This window comes from Gobius niger (assembly GCF_951799975.1).
Source record: "Gobius niger genome assembly, chromosome: 4".
Classification (NCBI taxonomy): domain Eukaryota; kingdom Metazoa; phylum Chordata; class Actinopteri; order Gobiiformes; family Gobiidae; genus Gobius; species Gobius niger.
In genome coordinates this window covers 5321448-5342516 of record NC_136855.1, presented here as the reverse complement: position 1 = coordinate 5342516, position 21069 = coordinate 5321448, and the positions used below count along the sequence as shown (strand labels likewise).

Here is a 21069-nt window from a genome sequence, read left to right as displayed (position 1 = left end):
TAAATCTGTTCTCTCCTTTGCAGATTCCTCTGAGGGCCTGACCTGCCACACCTCGGCGATGACCGAGCACGCCCCGTCGCCGGTCACTACCAGCATCCAATCAGCTACCTCCTCCTCCGCCCTGGCCCCGCCCACCCCCTCATCCACCGGCAATAACAACACGGCCATCCCCCAGCCCAACGCCACCAGCAAACTGTGGAGGAGCAACAAGAACGCAGCCTCCTCTTCGGCGCAGATCAAAGCGCACGATGCTAACGCTAAAAACGGAACGGCGAGCGAACCGCCGCCTAAAGCCACGGGGCAGAGGTCCATGCTGGAGAAACTGAAGTTGTTCAACAGCAAAAGCACGTCCAAGTCTCCTCCCGAAAACAACGCATCGGTGAAATTATCGGAAACCGCTTCCAACACCGAGCCGTTAGAGGTCGACGAGGGCAACGTACGACCGGGAGCTAATGCTAACACGGCAAGCAGTCCCAAAATAGCACTAAAAGGAATCGCGCAAAGGACGTTCAGCCGGGCGCTAACGGCGAAGAAGAGTTCGGTCAAAGCGCCGGAGAAAGAGAAAAGCAAAGTGAAAGATTCTGCCAAACGAGCCTCGACGCCGGAGGTCAAAGTGGAAGACGCCAAAGACGACACACTGGACGCGGAGAGCAACAAACGCACTTCCAAAATCACCAGCTTCATCCCGAAAGGTGGGAAAGTGGCCAAAAAGGAAGCACAGAGCGGTATTCCCAAACCGGGCGCAAAGAACAGCACGGTGAAGTCGTCAAAGGAGGCGGCGGAGCGTCCGAGGAGCGCACGGTTAGGTCTGGCGGCGAAAGGAGCGGCGGGCGACCGAGGGAGCAGGCACTCCAGCTCCACGTCCAGCCTGGCCTCCACAGACGGGCTGAAAACGGCCTCCGGCGCCCTCTCTGCGGCCGCGGCGGGTACTACGCAGAGCACGGCGTCCAATACGGTCAGTGTCCAGCTGCCGCAGAACCAGCAGCTCCACAGCCATCCCAACATGGCCACCGTCGCCCCCTTCATGTACAGGTGAGGACTGCTGAAGAGTTCCACTTTGAAACTGTGCTAACCATTTAACCTCTTACCCCCTGCCTTAACCGAGCAGATTATCTACAGGTTTACCCAAATCTAAAAGCTCACAGCCTCTAGGCCTCATTTGAAAGCTAAGGCCTACAAAAGTGATTGGAACTTTTTTGTTTTGCGTTTTTTTCTCGTTTTTGGCGCTTTTGTTCAAGAAGCTTTTAGATTTGGGTAAAGTCAAACTGGAGAAAATGCACTCAGTTCAAAACATTAATTAAGGGAAGGGAATCTTATTTGGAAAGCTCTACGTATATATAAAGCCACAGCTGCCCTAAAGCATCTACTCCCATTTTATTAATGCATTTGATAGTGATGAAGTCTCAGTCTTCCAGGCAATGTGAGCTCAACAACTCCAGACCCCTTACCATGAAATTATAATATAATTTGAAATAGTTTCAGGAGCAAAATATTTATAATCTTGCTTGGAGTAGTTTGGACAATATATTCAGATATTTGATCAACTTATGTCACTAAGAATATACAGTGTAGCGAACAGCTGTAAACCAGACTTTTCACTCTCGCTCTCTGGAGCGCGAATGACAAAGCAGAGCGGCTTCCCATGGAAACATCAAAGAGTTGAGATTTGAACATTTCTCAGAGTTTTTAAATGGTCAAAAACGGTCCAAGGACGGCTGAGAAACATCCTGTTAAAGTCTTCACTCCGAGAATCAAGCTGTTTAAATGAACACGCGGTGATTAGCAATCACGTGGTGCTTCAAAACGTGTCAACATCGTTGAAAATGTACTCGAAATGAATATATTTAGGCATTTGCCTCTTCCCATAACGTTAGTGTCCGTCCAGAGAGGAGAGAGGAGGAGGAGAGGAGTTCATCAGAAAGGAGAGTGTTGCATAAAACACTAATTATCTCCAAATCTTGAAAAAAATCTGTGATTTTGATCAAAACTAGCCTCTGTTTAGCTTAGATTTCTCAGGAACTGAGGCATGTAGACTTAAACTGTTTTCACCTCCGCAGAGCTTAGATTCTCGTCTTTCAAACGAGCCACAGCATGTGTCCATTGCTATAACATAGAATATGCTGTGGTGCTACAAATGTCATGAAAAACGGTCTGTATTGTTGGCACTCAACAGCTAAATCCCAAAAACATCGCGGCACTCAATGTGTTTATAAAACTCTAGATCGGACGTGTGAGACTCATTGTTTGTGATTGGTTTATTACTTCTAAGTCTCGTATCTCAGTCAGGATCAGATCATGTCTTTGAAACGTCGTGTTGTTTAGCTTTGTTTTCTCCATTCATTCAGGGTTTAGTGGTTACTGTATCACTGTCCCATGTTCAATAAATATTGGTTAAAAAGTACAGAAATACTGTTTTAAAGCAGGAAACAAATGTTATATTTGATATAAATATAAGTGAATAATTTAAAGTGTTTGAGAGAGGGAAATCCATAAACAAATGGAGCTAAAGTCTGAACCTCCTATAAAACTGGAAAAACACTTGGAAAACTGCAAAAGCGTTTTTTTCTGATGACAGAAGGTCAGTCACGATTATCAAAGAGTCATGAACTAACTCAAAATAGATCAAAACTGTATCAAGGAAATAAGTGGTGTTTCTATTTGATTACATTGCACTGGGTTAGAAGGGCCAGTCACAAGATGGCCCTAGAACTGCTAGCTGGAACTAGTTCAAATGTGTGACTATAGCCATGTCCTATCTTGAGTTGAATTATAGCTCTTTCTGTGTCTGTGGGCTTCACTCTTATCTAACCTCAGGCTCTGGTTCAAATGCAGAGCGTGGTGCGGACCTCTTGTGGTCAGAGATGGGAACACGTCTTATATCACTGGCCTGGTCTATAACCTTTTAACCCCCGCCTTAACCAAGCATTTTCTCCAGTTCCGCCTTATCCAAATCTAAAAACTTCATGTTTTTGTAGCTCTTTTTTTCTTTTTCATCATTATTTTGTTGCTCTGTGTTTTCATCCTCGTTCTTGTTGCTATTTTTTGACACTTTGTTCAAGAAGGTTTTATTTTGGGGTAAAGCCAGTGAAAATGTGCTCGGTTAAGGCAGGGGTTAAGAGGTTAAATTGCAAGTCTTTTCAAGTGCATCTGATTTGAATCATTTTCCTCCTAAACACTGACCGTCAGCGATGCTGCAGTCTGATTGGTTTGCTTTTTGAGGAGAATCATCAAGTCGTCTCGAGGCTCGGGGCTCGAGTCTAAGTCATAGTCCACTTTATCAAGTCAGGTCTCAAATGAGTGACTAAAGTCTGAGTCTCAGCACTTTATGTACTGTGAAGTATGCGCTCAAACCGAACCACAAGCTTTTACCTCAAGCAGTCAACAAACTGCTTAGATATGAATTTATTTAGCAAACTAAGCAGGCTTGCTACTTGGAAATACCAGTTCTCTCAAAAAGTGTCTCTTTGATGCTCTTCAGACAGAGATCAGCATTAAACTAAACTAAAAGATAAGTAACCGAGGCCCTCAAAGAAGAGGCAAGTTTTATATATGATTCTGAAAGTAAAGATTCCATTTGAACCTCTTCAAATGGTTTTCTCTTTGACATCTCCCAAAGTCCAGGCCGTTGGTGCTTTATCGTCAGTAAACATTGCTTCACTCACACAAACCTCTGCAGGACATTAACTCCTAAACCTGTTTGCGTTTTTACTCCCAGATCTCAGGAGGCCGAGGTGAACGCTGACGGAAGAGACTGCTCCAAAACCAGCCTCGCGTCCATTGAAGATGTCGCAGGTCTGTCTTTTTACATTCACATTTTCATCTGAAACTAATGATTGATGTGTGAAAACTGTTGTCAGTCACGTTCAAATGAGTTTGAAACTTCATAATTATAATGTTTTTTCAGGTGAGGACCCAGAGACGAGGCGTTTAAGGACAGTTAAAAACATCGCTGACCTCAGACAGAACCTGGAGGAGACCATGTCCAGCCTCAGAGGAACCCAGCTCCCTCACAGGTAACAACTGTACCAGAATGTTGGTGGGTTTGTATTGAACTGAGGATCCAGGTGATGGAGCTTGCCAATCCACTTGCCTCACTCCTCCAGGCTGCTTTACAGTTTACTGTAATTACCAAATAATGTTATAACTAGTTAATTATGGCCTTTGTAAGGAATGAATCGACACGTCAGACTCTAACCATGTTTTTAACGTGTTCATTAGTGCTCTCGACTCGTCCTTCGACACGTCGGACTCTAACGGGGGGCGGAGCCTGCTGCTGTCATCCCGCCCACACTTGTCGTCGTCGTGGAGACTGGGCTCGGCCGTGCCCCGCCTCCAGGCGGGCGACGCGCCCTCGTTGGCTAACGGCTGCAGGGGGGCGGGGCCAGGGCGTTACCTGTACTCCGCCCACCTGAGGCGTCAGCTGACGGGAAGGGGCGGGGCCGGTGAGGGCTCTGAGCCAATTGGAGACGAGGAGGAGCTTGAGGGCGTGGCTGTGGAGATGACGGGATACATGAGCGATGGAGACGTGCTCAGCAAGAACCTGACGCGCACTGATGATGTCACCAGCGGGTAAGAGACCATAATAATAATACATTTAATTTGAAACACACTTTATTTTATTTTTTATTTTATTGGTTTAATTGGTCGGGTTAGTGCATAATAATAAACATACATGGGTCTCATGCAAGTAAACAAGCCACATATCGGATTGTAGAGGTGGGCTAATTTCCATCTGTCGTCCCCCATGCGCACTCTCAAACACACTCTAATTCATCCTGGCCTATTGTAAATGTTTTAGTGGTGGGGGAAAATCGGAGTACCCGGAGGAAACCTTTTGTCTACGGTGATAAACTTAGACTGAGATGAACTTGATTGATCCTTGAGAAAAATGTGTCTTTTCAGCTCAATAAAACTTAATACTTAATAAGCCCAAGTAACCAATAGAAATGTGTTGAAACTGGAGGAGATGAACTGGACAGGAAAAAGTTTTCCACATTTACACCTTTACATGACAGAAAAGTATTTCAAGTTATATAAGTGACAATATGAGGAGCAGTGCAGTGTAAAGGTGGAACATAGACCTGAATGAGTTATTGTACAGCTGTAATGAGTCTGGTATAAATGGCCTTTCTTTAGCTGCTTTGCATCTACAGCGCCCTCTACAGTCCAATGTTATAAGCAGGATTGTCCTCTCTGCCTCAAACGCCTCATGTGTCTGTCTTCTGTCTGATGTTGAAGCTCCAAGTGAAGGTTGAAAGTTTCTGGACAGTCCCTGTACCTTGTCTTGGTATCCACTAGAGGGCAGTGCACTTCAAAACAGGAGTCAAACCTGGGTCAGATTGTCCAGATAAAGGGGAGCAAACTAATGTTTCCCAAACTTTTCGAAACCACAACACATATTTTGCAAGAGAAAAATCACAAGACACCACCAAATGAAAACTGTAGATCCAAGTGCCTGGAAACATGATGACCAAATTTGGACATCTTTGTGAATGATTTATAAATGAACCGGGTTACAAAGGCCTCATTCAATTAGATTAAAACTCGCTCCATAATCTATATCTTTTGGATATTGTAACGTTTTTGCAAATCTTCATCAGTCTGTTTGTGGCATCCGAGATATAGTAATCCGGGCATTTAAAAGCATTCGAATTGACCTGCTGCTTTCCCAAATGTTTACAGTGTGTTTTGAAGTGTTGCCTTTGTGTTTGTTGTCTATTGTTTGGGAGATAATCCTCACACACAGAAGCAGGATGCCCTTCCTCCAACTCCTCCTCCTCCTCACCCCCTGGGGCCGATCACTAGTTAAACTCTCTGAGTGTTTAACAGACTCCTCCAGGCGCTGCCGGTCTCTGCTGTTCAATGACTAAAGGGATTACATTTGTTTCTAAAGTTGACTTGAGGACAGGAAGGTTTTTTTCGTGTGGTAGTGGTTGTTTTCCTGCGGTCGATCGAGCGGTTATAGGGTGATTACCGATGATGTCACACAGCAGAACATAGTGAGCAGTGTTTAGTCCAGTTCTTGTTCTCACTTCCTTATTGGTCACCAGGCTTCCACATCTCCTTTACAGAGGGCACACTAACACTCTCGTACTTCTGCTGGCACTGCTCCATCTCTGGACAGAAAAAGCAACAATGAAAGAGGAAGCCACTAAATGAATATGTTAGTTGTGGGACTCTGATTCTGATTCACAGGGACGAGTTCCTATTTCACAACTTGCATCGTCACTTTTCAGGGTCATTGTCACAGAAAATAAAACTACATACGAAAAGTTATGAACTAGATTAGTTTAACCTCTTAACACATTATATCAAGACTAGCTTTGCCCATGTAAATACATGTATAAACCTCTCGACTGGAGCTGGCAGCCTTCACAGTGTAACGCCTCATTTGAAAGCTAAGACCTAAGACCTGATCTAAGATTTGTCCCCGCCGTTATCGCTGCATCGTCGTCAGATTTTCATTGTATTTTTGTCATGTTTTTCTTGCTTTTTTGTCGCCTGTTTTGTTGTGTTTTTGTTGCTCTTTGCTGCGTTTTCATTTTTGACGCTTATTTCAAGAATATTTTGGTTTGGGTAAAGTTGAATTGAAGAAAATGTGCTTGTTTAAGGCGGGGTGTTAAGAGGTTCAATGTCTCAATTTGAGCATAATAATCAACATTTGAGTTGTTTTGATGAGTTAAGTTATGACTCGTTTCAATACATTTTGTCTTTATTTCAGTTCATTTTCATCTCTGATGGAGTAAGAACATTAGTCTTATCCCATTGGCATTTTAACTTTCTTATTTCAAGCAAGATTACTTTAGAACTAGTTTGAAATGTCATCAGTCTAGCAGAGTAACTTGGTCAGATCAGGAAATAATGTCTAAATGGGTGAAATCTAGACAAGATGCATTTCTTCAATTTAAGACATTTAAGCCAATGTTGTAGTGCAGCCTGAGAGTTCATGGAATTGATACAAATGCTTTGTAATTAGATTTAGATAGTGATTTCCAAATGACTAAACTAAAGGAGGACAAAACTAAATTTGTTTCACTACTCGAAAGAAATCAGGTATAGTCTCAAATCAATGGAGCCCAGTGAGAAATGTCCTCCTACTGTGATCAGCCGATGGAGAGGTCGCCGGTCGCCCGTGAGGAGAGGTTGCCGGTCTGCCCGTGAGGAGAGGTTGCCGGTCTGCCCGTGTAGCCGAGTGTCTCCACCGGTCAGACCAGGATCAAGAGTGTGTTTACATGTGCTCGAGTAACCTGCTTATGAGGCATATCCTGGTTATGATAATGTTCTGGATATGATATTTACATGAGCAGCTACAGTATCCTGGATATTTAGGCTCTTGCCTGGCTCTGCCATACTATTCCCTGTCCATTCCACACAGGGAAGTTAGTCTGGAGCAAGCGGTTTGAGGGGGCGGGTCTAACGCGCACAGATTGTCAGTGAAATAAAGCAATCAGCAATTAGTGGACGTGACGACAGCTGTGGTCCAATTCACAAAATATGAACTGAATATAAACTGACGAGAAACTACTTCATTCATGATTCGTTTGCAGGAGATTTAATATTTCACACAATGATTCCGCTGTAGAAAAAGGTGATTTAGCCACTGTTAGCACAACTTTAGCAGGTGTTAGCATAACATTTGCACCTAGCTTGCCTTTATAGTTTGTCTTTTAGCTGCTTCTCTTCTTCACCTTTTGCTTTTTTTGTCCACTAAGACTTAATTTGTTTGAAAACTAAACAAGATCCCCCTGAACAAATCTTTGTAAAAAAAATATGTCACAAATTCAAACCATTCTTTTAAACCTGACTGTGTCCATTATTCAGACTTTGCCGGCGAAAATGTCGTCAATTTAGGGCATTTGTACACATTCAAGTACAAGAGCCTGAAGTGCAATGATTACCTCCATTTTTTAAAAGATTAACACTAAAGATGCACAGTAGCAAAAGTACTTCCTTGTGCCGAGTGCTTTGAAACTGCAAAGGCTCATGGTCTTTGTAGTTGGATGGTGAGATTTGATATTAAAGTGATTTTTCGAGCTTCAGACGATCGTGTTACATGTGTCTGGGCTGCTGTCCCGCCTCGGGGCAAGTTTCTGTCTCCTCCAAACCCCGCCCCTCTTCGCCCTAGCTCCTCCCACCTGTAGCTGCCTGTTAGTCCCATGTACAGCAGAGAGAGCGTTCAGAGAAGCCACAGTAACCAAGGACGAGACATGGATTCAGGCGCAAATGGAGAGAAATAATACTTTTTCTTTTTTTTGGGTCGGTTTTCCCCTGAAGTCTGTTTCCGTGGAGATAAATGCCCAAAGAAGTGTGCGTTTTGAGGGATTGTGGAGACATGTTTGAGGCAGAGAGGTGAGAGTAAACTAAAGCTGGTGGAAAAGAGTTGAATATAAGGTGTGAGATATAAGAAAATGAATAAATGTAGAGGTATCAATATGAAACCTTTGCTGTGGAACAAAATGTATTGGTAGCTTGTAGTCATTTTTTTGTTTTCATATAAAGTCAAGGCATTTATGCAAGTAATGAATGATCCAGATTTAAATGAGTGCTTTCTATAAGTGAAAACATATGAAGAGAAAAAAATTGTTTGTGTTAAGTGTGGAGTCTGTAGGAGCTACTAAAGTGGACATGTTGTTAAAGGAACAGGCCACTGTATTTCCATACTGTGATATGTTCTTACCTGAGCTTAGACGAGTTGATACGTACCTGTCTGGTCTTCGTGCCCATGGAAGAGCGTGGTCGCTTCTACCTTCACCCCCGTTTGGAGCTATAGGAATACATTGGGGGAGGCCAAATGCTAACAACATCTTTGGCCGTTTTGTGGGACTGAGGGCACACACAAAGACCAGACAGGTACACATAAACTCATCTAAGCTCAGGTAAGAACATATCTCAGTATGTAAAAATAGTGGCCTGTTCCTTTAAAGAGGGAATGAAAACCTCATTTGGAGAAAACGGCTCTAAGGTTTAGTAATCAAACTTCCCCACACTTCCAAACCAGACTTTTTCAAACTCTTCCAAACTTGCACAACATGCGCCCTGTGTATATTCTTCCTGTCTTTAGCCGCTGCTGTCTCCCACAAAGGAAATGACCATATTTGGATTACAGTGTCATCTCCATCGCCTTTCATGCTACATGTGGATACCAAACATGTCAGTAATTGTAAATGAACAAGCGTGGGAAACATTTGGTTTGGTTTATTTGTGATTCAGCATTGACCAGTGTTTGCACCTGTAGTGTCTCGCCTTTAATCCAGGAGGAGCATTTGATTCTGATCCATATCCTGCATTGACCCACTTTCCTCTGGCCTCGCCGCCCGCAGCATTGACCTGCTGACCTGCAGACTCTCGGTGATATTTGTCTAAGGCCTGTCTCTGTTAAAGGAGCTGTCAGTTGGCGTCGACTCCCCTAAAGCCACACGAGCGGACCGCTCACGGTTCCCACGCGTTTCCGACCTGATATTTTTAGATTTGTAGATATTTCTCTCTGGTTTCTGCTCCTAATGCGCACACAGTGATGAATGAGGGGGACTTCCTGTTTTAATCACGGACTTTAAGCTTGATGCCTGCTCAGTGAAAAGAGTCTTTAAGAGATTTTAGTGAATCAAGTCTGGGCCAGGTTAAACCCAGATTTTGGACAAATAGTGTTTTAAGCCATAGGACTGTCTGTTTTGGGAAGAAGGCTGCCTGTTATCTGCCAGAAAAAAATTAACTAAAACACATACACGTGCTTTTCCTGTTTTTGGTCGAGTTTGTAAAAATTGTGTCAAACTTTATCACATCTTTTTCCATTTCGGTTAGATTGTAGTTGATCCTTCTTTGGAATTAAAAGCCTGAATCTCCATGTTTCTTCCAGTTACCTCACTGATGGAGGGCTGGGACTGTACACGCGGCGCCTCAACCGCCTCCACGACCTCTCCAACATGGCCGCCGTGAGGGAGACGCTGCACAGGAAAGCCTCCACGGGCCAGGGGGACGCCGACAGGTACGACACTCTCACCTCTGCGGTCCTTTTGTCATTGGCAGGGGCACAAACTGCACTAAACAAGCTCCAAACCGGGACTAAAGCAGTGATCATCACTATGGGATTGTTTTCACTATAATAGGATTTGGCTGATTGTAACCTGCTGTAGAGCCGACTACAAGGCTCCTTTACACAGCTGAGCTTTTCTAGAATGCTTTTCTGTGCTCTTCTGACATGAAGAATCTTTTTTTCATTTTTCATGAAGGCTTATTTTAAATATAAAATTATCTTTATTTTGCCTGGAGAAATGAGGAGCTATATTATTCTAATTCAGTGCAAAACAGTTGTTGGCTGTTTATCTGTTCATATTCATATATACAATGAGAACCATATGTTTACGTACACTTTATAAAAAGATACATTTGCATTTTCTTTTTCTCACTGTCTGACATGAAACCAGAATTATTATATATATTTTTTTTAGGTCACTTAGAATTTTAAAAAATATTTTTGTTTGCTAAATGCCAGAAGAATGAGAGATAGAATGAATAGAAATGTTTGTGTTAGGGTTAGTCAGAAAAAGTCAGAACACATACACTGAGATTACTATACCATGATGACAATGTCATGACCTTAGAAGCACAAGTTGGTTCATCCTTTGGGTATAATTTCCAGACACTTGATAGTTCAGGTTTCATTGGTTTAAACAATGATGTAAATCAGATCAGGAGGAAGGCGGGTTCTGTGTCCCAGAGATGAACGTGCTGTGTCTGAAATGTGAACGTTTGACCCAAAATATACAGTTCAAAGGCAGTTTACAAACCCACACTTTTGGGTTTGTAAAAGTAATTTAAAACCATGTAGAAAATTCTATCTCTCATTCTTCTGGCATTTGACAAATAGAAATATTTTTTAAAATACTAATTGACCTAAAATGATAAAAGTTCATTCTGGTGTCATGTCAGACAGTGATAAAAAAAATGCAAATGTGTCTGTTTTTATATAGTGTAAACATCTGGTTCCCTCTGTAGTTGGGACTATAATATGGAACTCTCAACCGTTTGGACCCGGAAGTGGCTTGGTTATTGTGTGTGCATTTATTATCATTTTCCCCCTATTTTTTCTTCGTAGAAACTGAAGCAAATTGGGTTAAATCATACTGTGCACTTTTAGATCAAACGTTTACTGTCATTGTTATGCTTCATCCTCTCAAGAGTCAATAATTTCATTTTTTGCGATATTTCCTGCCAATTTGCTTTCGTTGCAGGCCTGCTTTTGCCCTTCATTTGAGTTTCCAATGTTACTTCAAGTAAATTAACATGTTTTTTTAATGCAATTTGGACGCAGTGAGCCCTTTTTCATGAGTATAAGTGTGCGGACAATTTATTTTCACCGTGAGTTCCCTAAATGTAGAGGAGAGGATTTGACATCAAAATCCTGCTGTAATAACTGTTCTTAAGCTCCTAAACGCTGCTTGTGGAAATGTAAAAATGGCCCATTATCTTTTGTTGGATGTGTTTGGGCTGTGGTTTGGGGCTGATAAAACAGTCGCTCATAAATCACTCTCTCGCGGTGCTTGTTGTTGAGACTTGTCGATGTGGAAAGTGACGGCGCGATCAAAGTTGTGCAACGCGCTTGATGTGACGAAGAGTGTGAGGAGTGAGTCAGTGGGAGTGGACGGGCTTCGGACAGGACTTAACAGGATCTATTGTCCCGGTACAGTGGTATTGTCTCCTGGAGAAAGGCAGTGTGTCCTCTGTAGTGACGGCTGAAAGGACGAGGGCTCTTCTGCTCACAGGGGGGGGGGATCCTGGGGGGATCCTGGGGTAACGAGCGGCTACAGACCAGCATCACTTTAACCTAGAGCCAGGGTATTAAACTACATCTACTTTTTTAGAGCTTTTTTACCTTAAGTGGTTTCCTTATCAAAATCAGACCTGGGGCTGTGTTTGGAGCCACATCTCTGAATCTTCCACTGTGGCAGCAGCTCAGAGAAAGCTCCTCCTGAGGTCTTATGTGTCCAGGAAATGCTTCCTCAGGGTTTCCGCGGGCCATTAAAAAGCGTTTTAAAAGTCATAAAGATAAGAGATAAGATGGGACTTTATTGATCTCACAGTGAAGAAATTCACTTTGTTACACCAGCTCTGAAGAAACGCTCAGGCGCACAAACACAGAAAATGTGTAATCAGCTAATCGTAACTAGAGGTATCTTATACAATGAATAGAAAACCGTAAAAGGGAATAATTCAAATTAAAGTAGCCAAAAACTCAGGGTTTCCACAGGGAATTAAAAAGCATTACAAGTCAAAAGAATCACAGTCAAACTGGTATTAATCTGTTCACCCCCACCTGAACCGAGCACATGTTCTCCAGTTCGGCTTTACTCAAATCTAGAAGCTTAAAAAAAAGCATCAAAATAGCAACATAAACGAGGATGAAAACGCAACAAAAACATGACAAAAGAGTGATGAAAAACAGACAAACACGTGACAAAAATGTTACAATCACTTTTGTAGGTCTTAGCTTTCAAATGAGGCATTACACTGTTGCTCTCCAGTCGAGAAGCTTTTAGATTTGAGTAAAGCCTAACTGGAGAAAACGCGCGTTGAGACGTTGAAGTGAGAGGTTAAATCTACATTTTTTAGGATGTATATTTTTCTCCTTAGAGACTATTTTGACAGCGTACATTCATCAAAAACACAAACTATGGTTTAAAACAAATTGAGCTGCAGCTCTGACTGAAGAATGACCTTTTTTTGCTCAAAAGTTGCCTGTTGTGTCCAATGTTCGCATTTGTGGCATTAAAATGATGTAGGCAATAAAAAGCATTACATTTGACTTGCTGTAGAAACCCTGAAACTGACATTAAATCCATGTTTTACAAATCTTAGGAAATGAAATAAGTGCTTTACAATATAATGTAGTCTTTGCATCCTCTCTTCTTGATTTGTGCCGCCATGTTTTGTCAGGAGACACAAGGAAGATGATTCACTTTAGGGGGAGTTAATTAGTTTTCAAATATGCCCTAAAATATAGTGACTCAGCGAGTCTCAGATTTAGGACGAGGTCAGAGCGTGAACTCCCTTTTCTCAAAGCTGGAAGAAACTTTGATCTTAAAACTATGCTTCTTTAAAAGATGAGGACGTTTTCCGTTCACTCACAGAAGAAAGTCTTCTCATTTTTAGATCTTTGACTTTGACAGATTTAATGTATTCTTTGAAGCAGATGTCAAGTGTGGTAAAAGATGATTCTAGTAGTAGTAGTAGTAGTAGTAGTAGTAGTAGTAGTAGTAGTAGTAGTAGTAGTAGTAGTAGTAGTAGTAGTAGTAGTAGTAGTAGTAGTAGTAGTAGTAGTAGTAGTAGTAGTAGTAGTAGTAGTAGTAGTAGTAGTAGTAGTAGTAGTAGTAGTAGTGTGGCAGAGGTACTGGTTTTGGGGCCTGCAGGGGTTAAATTCTCCGGGGATGAAAAGGCGTCAAAAGGTCGAAGGTCGTGAGCGAGTAAATTAGCAACACATGAGGACTTAGGCATTTAGGAGAACGACAACGCGGCTTAGACATCGTTACCGTGGAAACCACTCCCACATGGTCTGATCTTCAAACTGAGCAGTAACGAGGTGAGTTTACTGACGTTCTGGAGGGTCTGTGCTTTACTCGAGTAGTATTTGTGTGGACAACCTGAGACATAAATATTAGAAAAAAATCCTATATTTTTGGCGATGAAATCTGAATAATGGATGGAGCCAGGTTTGGATTTATGGTTTTATTTTGTTGACATATTAGTTACAAAGACCTTTTCAAAGGGGTTTTTTGATCTCTTGTTTAGTTTTAAAGAGACTAGATGCAAGTTGGTCATGTTATGCTCACTACTGCCACCTCAGGTCTTACGTGTAACTGCAGCCTCTATTTTAAGCTTGTGCATGACGGCACTTCAGACCCGAAGTAAGACCTTTCTGAGTGACAGTGCAGGATCAGGCTTAGAATTAAATGTTTAAAGGCAAGGTATGTTTATTTATCCCGCACACTTCATACACAAAGCATCTCAATCCACCTAAAAAATCCCTTTCAAAATATTGTCAAGGGTATAGGATCTACTGATGGGGATGTCATTTTCCCCCAAATAAATCTGTGAAGAAACATTGAATCAGTGCAATAATGAAATATGTTATTGTGAAGATTAGATATATTTTTAGTTTTTTCCAGGTGAAAGTTTATATGTTAAGAGACCAATTTGGCTCAAACCTGAAAACAACCTCCCTTTATTCTTTTACTAAATATAACACTTCCAACACTACATTTCTGTAAAGGCTCCAAAGTGAAAAGTCCATTTGTTCAGTACGTGGAACTCTACTTACTATTTAATGTTTGTTTATTTGTTTATTTGAGCAGTATGGATATTTTGAGCGCCTAACCCCAATGACCAGTATCTGTACTTTTACTGACGTAATGAAACCAAGTACTTTGACTCTGCTCCTTCTGTTTCCATGTTCATTTGTATGAGAGCCCACAGCCACACACTTTAGGACTGTGGGCGTCCGTTAGGGCATCTGACACTCATGGTGTGAAGTGTGTCCTGACTGCGCTCTGCCCTCTGACCCTGAGGTCAGCGGTTCAAAGCCCCCAGTGAAACAGGCAGCGGTTCAGAGGCAGAAACACGTGTGTGTGTGAGCTAATGAGGCCGCTCTGTCACCGTCCTTCACCACAGGCGTTTCACACGGCAAGGCGTCCTTTCAGACCAGGACATGGAAATGGAATTGTAGCACAAGGTTTCTGCGGAGAATTTAAATAACAAATTGTGCCCAGATTAAGGTCGTAAATATTTTTGAGTGCACTTGAGTAATTAGGCTGTTACAGAGATTAGACGTTTCCTGGATTACCTGGGCTTTTAAAGCTTTGTATCTTGTAAACATGAACAAAACATAGCAGCAAACTTGACAAAGTTGACTTTTTCGGCTGCTCTCGGACTAAACTGGCACAAACCTGCGCTGTGTTTGTTTTCCTCTCGCCTGTCGCTGAAGCTGGGACAGAGCTCTACAGTTCAGTGTCAGTGCTTTCTCGGTTCGTTCTTGTCTCTGTGTTTAGAGAAATGTCCAAAAAACTATGTGCTAGCATGATCGCTAAAGTGTTTAGCGACTTAGCGTATTTGTCATTAGCCCCGCCCCCTCTGGAGCCTAATTAAACAGGGACATGAGTGTCCTGGTTTCTCTGACGCATGTAAACATCACGTCCACAATATGCTCATAACCAGGATATGAGTAATACGTAGCACAGCAAAATGTCTGCCCAAAACACATGCAGCTGCAGGTTTTTCTGAAATTTTACGTGATTTTTTTTTTCCATTTGACATTGTTGCACGTTTTCTTTTTTCTTTTTCATGTGTAACGTAATGTTTGCATTTATTTCAAAGTGATAAATGCTTAGCTTTCTGGCGATTGCCGGATTGAAAGCACAGTAGGTGGACATTAAAAGAATTGTTTATTCTGATCCTCTGTGGTTGGATTATTTGAGTCAATAAAACTTACCCAAAGTCATTAAGTTCTTATCAGCCGTTTTTATGAGTCACACTTCAAACCCGTTCTTCCGGTTTCAAACATCAACAGACCCACCTCTCAGAGCAAATACTACTGCAGTACTCACAACAGCACACCGCAGAGCTGACACGTGATACTCGCAGTTAACCGGGCAAAGGGCTCTTCACCGGTTACACAATTAGTAACAGTTAACCGGTTAATCTGTTAACCATGAACAGCCCTCTTCCAAACTTTCTTAACACAGGACACTCAAATCCTGCTGTGGAACTGTGTGTGATGAGAGTGGATGAAAGCACTTCAGACTTGAATTATGACGGGCTACAACAATGGCGCCCCCTGCTGTGGAGAAGTGTGTCTGAAACGACTGACCTAAGGCTAACTTTATCTCTCAGACCAGAGTGTGCGTCTTCTGCTCCTCCATCTGAGCTCTGTCTGCGCCTGTCATCGCTAAAGCGCCCGTCCCTGTACTACAGTACCACTACTTCCGCGACCTCTACTGCTACTTCTACTATTACTCCATCCATCAGATCTCTGTCTGCGCCTGTCATCACGTCTGAAACTTTACGAAGCCGTTTGCTGAATCTGGCCTCCTTCAGCTGCTGCTAACTCTACAGATCATCGTTTCTACTTGACCAAACATGTGGAGGGTCACTTCACGTAGCAAAGTGGCTAGTCTTGGAAACAAGAAAATGACAAAAACCTTCGAAAAAAAGGCAAAAAAGAGACAAAAAACGTGACAAAATGCGGTGACAACACAACAAAAAAGTCACAATCCGTTTTGTCGGTCTCATGTTACTCTGGCTTAGAGGCTGTAAGCTCTAGTCGTGAAGTTTTTCGATTTGGTTAAAGCTGAACTGGAGAAAAGGCGCTCGGTTAAGCAGTAAAGGTCAGACCACACCAAACAGCACAATATCATATCACCAAAAGTTCACAAGAACCCTTTTTTTTCCAGCCACATTTCAGATATTTCATGATTTTTGACATAGGGCCTCATTTCCTAGTTATCCAGAGTGCTGTTGATTTTTAGATATTTATGCATTTTTTTTTAATTCACGCAGTCCTTATATTTGAAGAGTTCAGTGGTGCTAGGCCAGTCTAGGCTAGTGCTTGTCTATGGTAACTAGTAGCCTGCTTTAAAAACAGTCTGACCCATGCACAGTGCACCTGAGGCAAATCAACACCAGACTACCCAAATAAATGTCTGTGTTAACTGAATAATTTTTGAAATATAACCTTTTGCTTTTGAAAGAACTTCTATTTGAGCAGCATCAGCTTCCTGGTTGTAGCTACGCAGCGGCGGAGTGATCTGCTAGCTTACCGGATCTACAGTAGTTTGTTTACCTGCGGCCGCATTACTACATGTGGAATTCACAAAGGAGCTTTCTACAAATCAGATATGGTTTGGAGGACAACCCCATGATTTTGAAGAGGTTTTTAATGCAGGCTACTAGTTACCATAGACATGCACTAGCCTAGCACTAGCCTAGCATCACTAAACTCTTCAAATATAAGGACTGCATGAATTAAAAAGAAAAATCCCCAGAAATCAACAACACTGTGGATAACTAGGAAATGAGGCCCTATGTCAAAAATCCTGAAATATCCCTTTAAACTTCGACTTAAGCAGCACACACTTAATCCTTTTCTTATTAAATCCACTTCCTCACTTTGCAGACTTTTAATTTCCATTTGAGAGAACTATAAACAAGCTCAGGAAGACTCATACCTGCGCCAACAGTGGCAGATCTCTGCTGATTTAGGGTCAGTTTCTTCCTCCAAAGAGAGAAATAAAGCAGTCAGAGGAAAGATATACACAGCTGTATTATAAAACATGAGCATCAGCTGTGACAGACTGGTGTAGTGCAATTCTCACTCGGTATGTGTGAACCCCCAGTCGTTCTATATTCAGTCACACAATCTTTTAAGACTGAAAATAATCGTGTTGTCTGTCCTTAGCTGTTAGCCTTTAGCCTCAAACATCCTAAATTATGAACGATCCAGATGTTGTCAGCTGTTTTCAACCCATCGACCACATAAAGGTGATGTCAAAGCCTCATTAGAAATCATTCATGAATGTACAGACGTTTTGAGGCTTTACTTTAAAGAGGGGGTATTATGCTTTTTTCAGTCACATAGCACCAGTCTATAGCACACTACAATTATGATGAGACCTTCTGTAGGTCTGTAAATGCAGTAAATTAGAATAACTGCCTTGTATAAAATTGCTCTCTCAAAATGGCTGTAGTGAATGTCTTGAAGTAGGCCTCTGTCTCTTTAAGAACCTCTGACCCTTTCCAACACGCCCCCTCCACACGCTGTCTGTGGCATCAGTGGGGAGGGGGTTCTGCTGAGGAGCAGTGGTTGGTTACTCGGCTGGTGACGAAAGCTCGGAGGCGTCTCCAGGAGGTGGGGGCGTTCCTAGGAAGACTCAGGCATACCTATCCCTAAAATGGCTGCCATCAGAGTTTTTACAGATTACTCAAAAATACGTGAATGTGCCAAGGCAACACTTCAGGCATGTTTTTTAATGAGGGAATGACATAATAACATGATGTAATGCTTGAAAAAGTCGATTTTGCATAATACCCCCCCTTTAAGTACAAATTAGCGTCTCAAAGTGCCGTCTGAGCTAAATGCTAACTCAATTTCAGTTTAGGTTTTGCTTTTTTGAGGTTGGATACACATCCAATGGCCACTAAGCTTCATCTTATACGATTTTAATGAAAATTAAGCCACATAAATGATATAAATGCCATAAAAGTGACACGTCATACCGAGTCATACTTTAGTATTGGGCCTGGCTTCACAATTATGGGGACAGAACACTTTTTTGAGGTTTTGCTTTTTTGAGGTTGGATACACATCCAATGGCCACTAAGCTTCATCTTATACGATTTTAATGAAAATGAAGCCACATAAATGATATAAATGCCATAAAAGTGACACGTCATACCGAGTCATACTTTAGTATTGGGCCTGGCTTCACAATTATGGGGACAGAACAGTTTGGTCTGGCTCCCAGACCAAACCGGTCTGGGAGCCAGTGGCTAACAAAACGAATGATTAGCAACCGGGATTACATAAGGGAATATAAAAAGTCCTCTGGCAACAGAAGTGTGTCGTGTAAATGCTCCAGGACAAAAAAGACCTTTGGTTTAAATGTCTATCCATCCATCTGTCCATTTTCTTCCGCTTTATCCGGGGCCGGGTCGCAGAGGCAGCAGTCTCAGCAGACATGCCCAGACTTCCCGATCCACGCACACCTCCTCCAGCTGCCCGACCCCGAGGCGACACCAGGCCAGCTCGGAGACATAGTCCCTCCAGCGTGTCCTGGGTCTTCCACAAGACCTTGGCCCCCTTGTGGTTTAAATGTGTCTTTTCAAACTTTTAGAGATAGATATTGATCCGTTTCTGCCGACTTTAAAGTTGAAGTACATGGAAAGCTGTCTCCTGTCTCGCAATACGGCGCTGACTGTCCTGCGTTACCATGGAGATCAGCCGCTCTACATTAGTTTAAATAAACCCATTTGTGATCATTTGTGCACCCCTAAATCCCGGGCACATTCCCACTGTTTCTGCTCTGTCAGGGACCTTTTCTTTCTGGTAAACGCTCAGGTCTGATGGTGTCCTTTTTATTCCAGCTGCAGAGCTCCTGTGTGGCCTGCAGCTTCTGTCTCCGTTTCATAATAACACACAGATTATGTTCACGGTCTGATCCGGAAATCCCCTTCTCCTCCACCTGACTGCTCCCTCTCTGTTAATAATAATAATAATGATGATGCATTGGTTTTTATGTAGCACTTTGTTGGACACTCAAAGACGTTCTACACTGCATTATTGTGGCCACAGCTGCCCTAGGGGAGACTGCAGGGTTGCTTTGTAACGGTCAAAATGCTTAATTTCAGACTTGGTTTATGGTTAACAACTCTGTAGCGATCTATCTTTATGAAACAAAAAGTGTCACAAAGTTTAATGACTCTGAGGCTCTTTGGCGCCCGTGCTGCACTTCTTAACCCCGCTCTGAAGGTTAATCTAACATGTCCACAGTATTTACTGCAGTCCTTCAGTCTGTGTGCTGTAGCTCCTCTGTCGGCTGTGAGAATCTGCAGAATTTCTCATGTCTTTGTCAAAACTAACTCTCCTCAGAGCGAGACGTTCCCAGAGCAGCCACAAAACAAACTCAACTAAACTGGGATTTTTGATTTGATCACTTGAGCTAAACTACAGATACCACTGGTCAAACACAACTCCAATAAAAGTAAAAGTTTCTCTGTTAAATTGTTAAGAAATAGGGGGACAAATAAATGTAGAAATTTCAGTTTGATGCAATACAAAAAATGTATTGCAATTTTTCTGTCATTTTATGTTTTCATATGAAAATAAGACATTTTATTAAAAAAATTGCCCAAGTTACCTATATTTTCAGCGATTAATTCTAAGTAATGGATAGACCCAGGTTTAAATGTGCGGTTTTATTTTGTGACATATTAGTTACAGAGATTTGCTCAGAGGGATTTTGGATCTGTAAAAAATCTGTAAAAAAATCTAATCTTGCCTTGTTTTATTTTGTTCAAAGTAGGAAAAAAGGAAAATTCCTTTTGAAAAAAACAATTGCATTTGAGTGGGAGCCTGTAAAGCAGGGGCAGGCAACGTCAGGCCCGGGGGCCAAATCCGGCCCTCCAGCACAGAACCTCTGGCCCTCAAGGTGATTTTGAGAAACATTATGACACAAATCAGAAAGTACTTTAACATTTTTAAGGTTAAATGGGAGAAATACTGTCCATACACCCAATTAGGTCATATCATGTACAACTCTGGCATTTGTAGAAAGTGCACTGAAAAAAAAAAAAAGTATATTTGGTCTGGTCTTAGATCAGATAAAAAATCTTATCGCCAACGGAACAAGTCATTATTCTCTTAACTCAGATTATATTGTATAATTTCAAGTGAAAAACTAATCTTTTTTAAAAGTAAAAGTTAATTTGTCTGATTTCAAAGTGGATTTCATGCTTGTTCCATTGGGATTAGCATTTGTATCTTTATCTTAGTCCAAACAGACTCAAATTCAACATAAATAACCTATATTCAAGCAATTTTAAGTCATTTATCTCATTTAAGATGGTGTTTTTTCCAGTGTAGTGCTTTACCTTGGCCCTCGGTCATTTTACAATTAAAAAAATTGGCCCTCCGTTAAGAAAACTTGCCTACCCCGCTGTAAAGTGTGGAGTCTGTAGGAGCGACTAAAGTGGAGATGTTCTTAAAGAGCAATGAAAACCTCATTTGGAGAAAACGGACCTAAAGTTACCGTCTGTTCCAAACTTTTTTCAAACTTTTCCCAACTTTCTAATGCGCCCTGTGTATATTTCTCCCGTCTTTAGCCACTGCTGTCTCCCACAAAGGAAATGACCATATTTGGATTACAGTCTTAATGATTGCACGTGGGGAAAACGGCAGTTGCAGCGCGATGTTGTTACTTCCTGGATATCTTCAGCTCAGTAGCTTCAAAACGTCATAAGATAAGCATTGCAAAAGTCTCAACATTGAATACTGTGTGAAAAATCTATATTTAAAGGAAAAGGCCA

The 21069-nt window shown here is 41.9% G+C and overlaps 1 protein-coding gene across 1 annotated transcript in view; it reads left to right on the top strand.

Annotated features, from left to right (window-relative positions):
• Positions 1-21069, top strand: part of nav2a (neuron navigator 2a) — a gene marked incomplete at its 5' end in the record, with an annotated part of 117111 nt that overhangs the window by 38786 nt on the left and 57256 nt on the right. The window contains 5 exons of the mRNA XM_079554884.1: positions 24-1032; positions 3716-3792; positions 3905-4013; positions 4219-4569; positions 9854-9982. Coding sequence (XP_079411010.1) covers positions 24-1032; positions 3716-3792; positions 3905-4013; positions 4219-4569; positions 9854-9982 — 1675 coding nt within the window. The remainder of the gene's footprint in view (positions 1-23; positions 1033-3715; positions 3793-3904; positions 4014-4218; positions 4570-9853; positions 9983-21069) is intronic.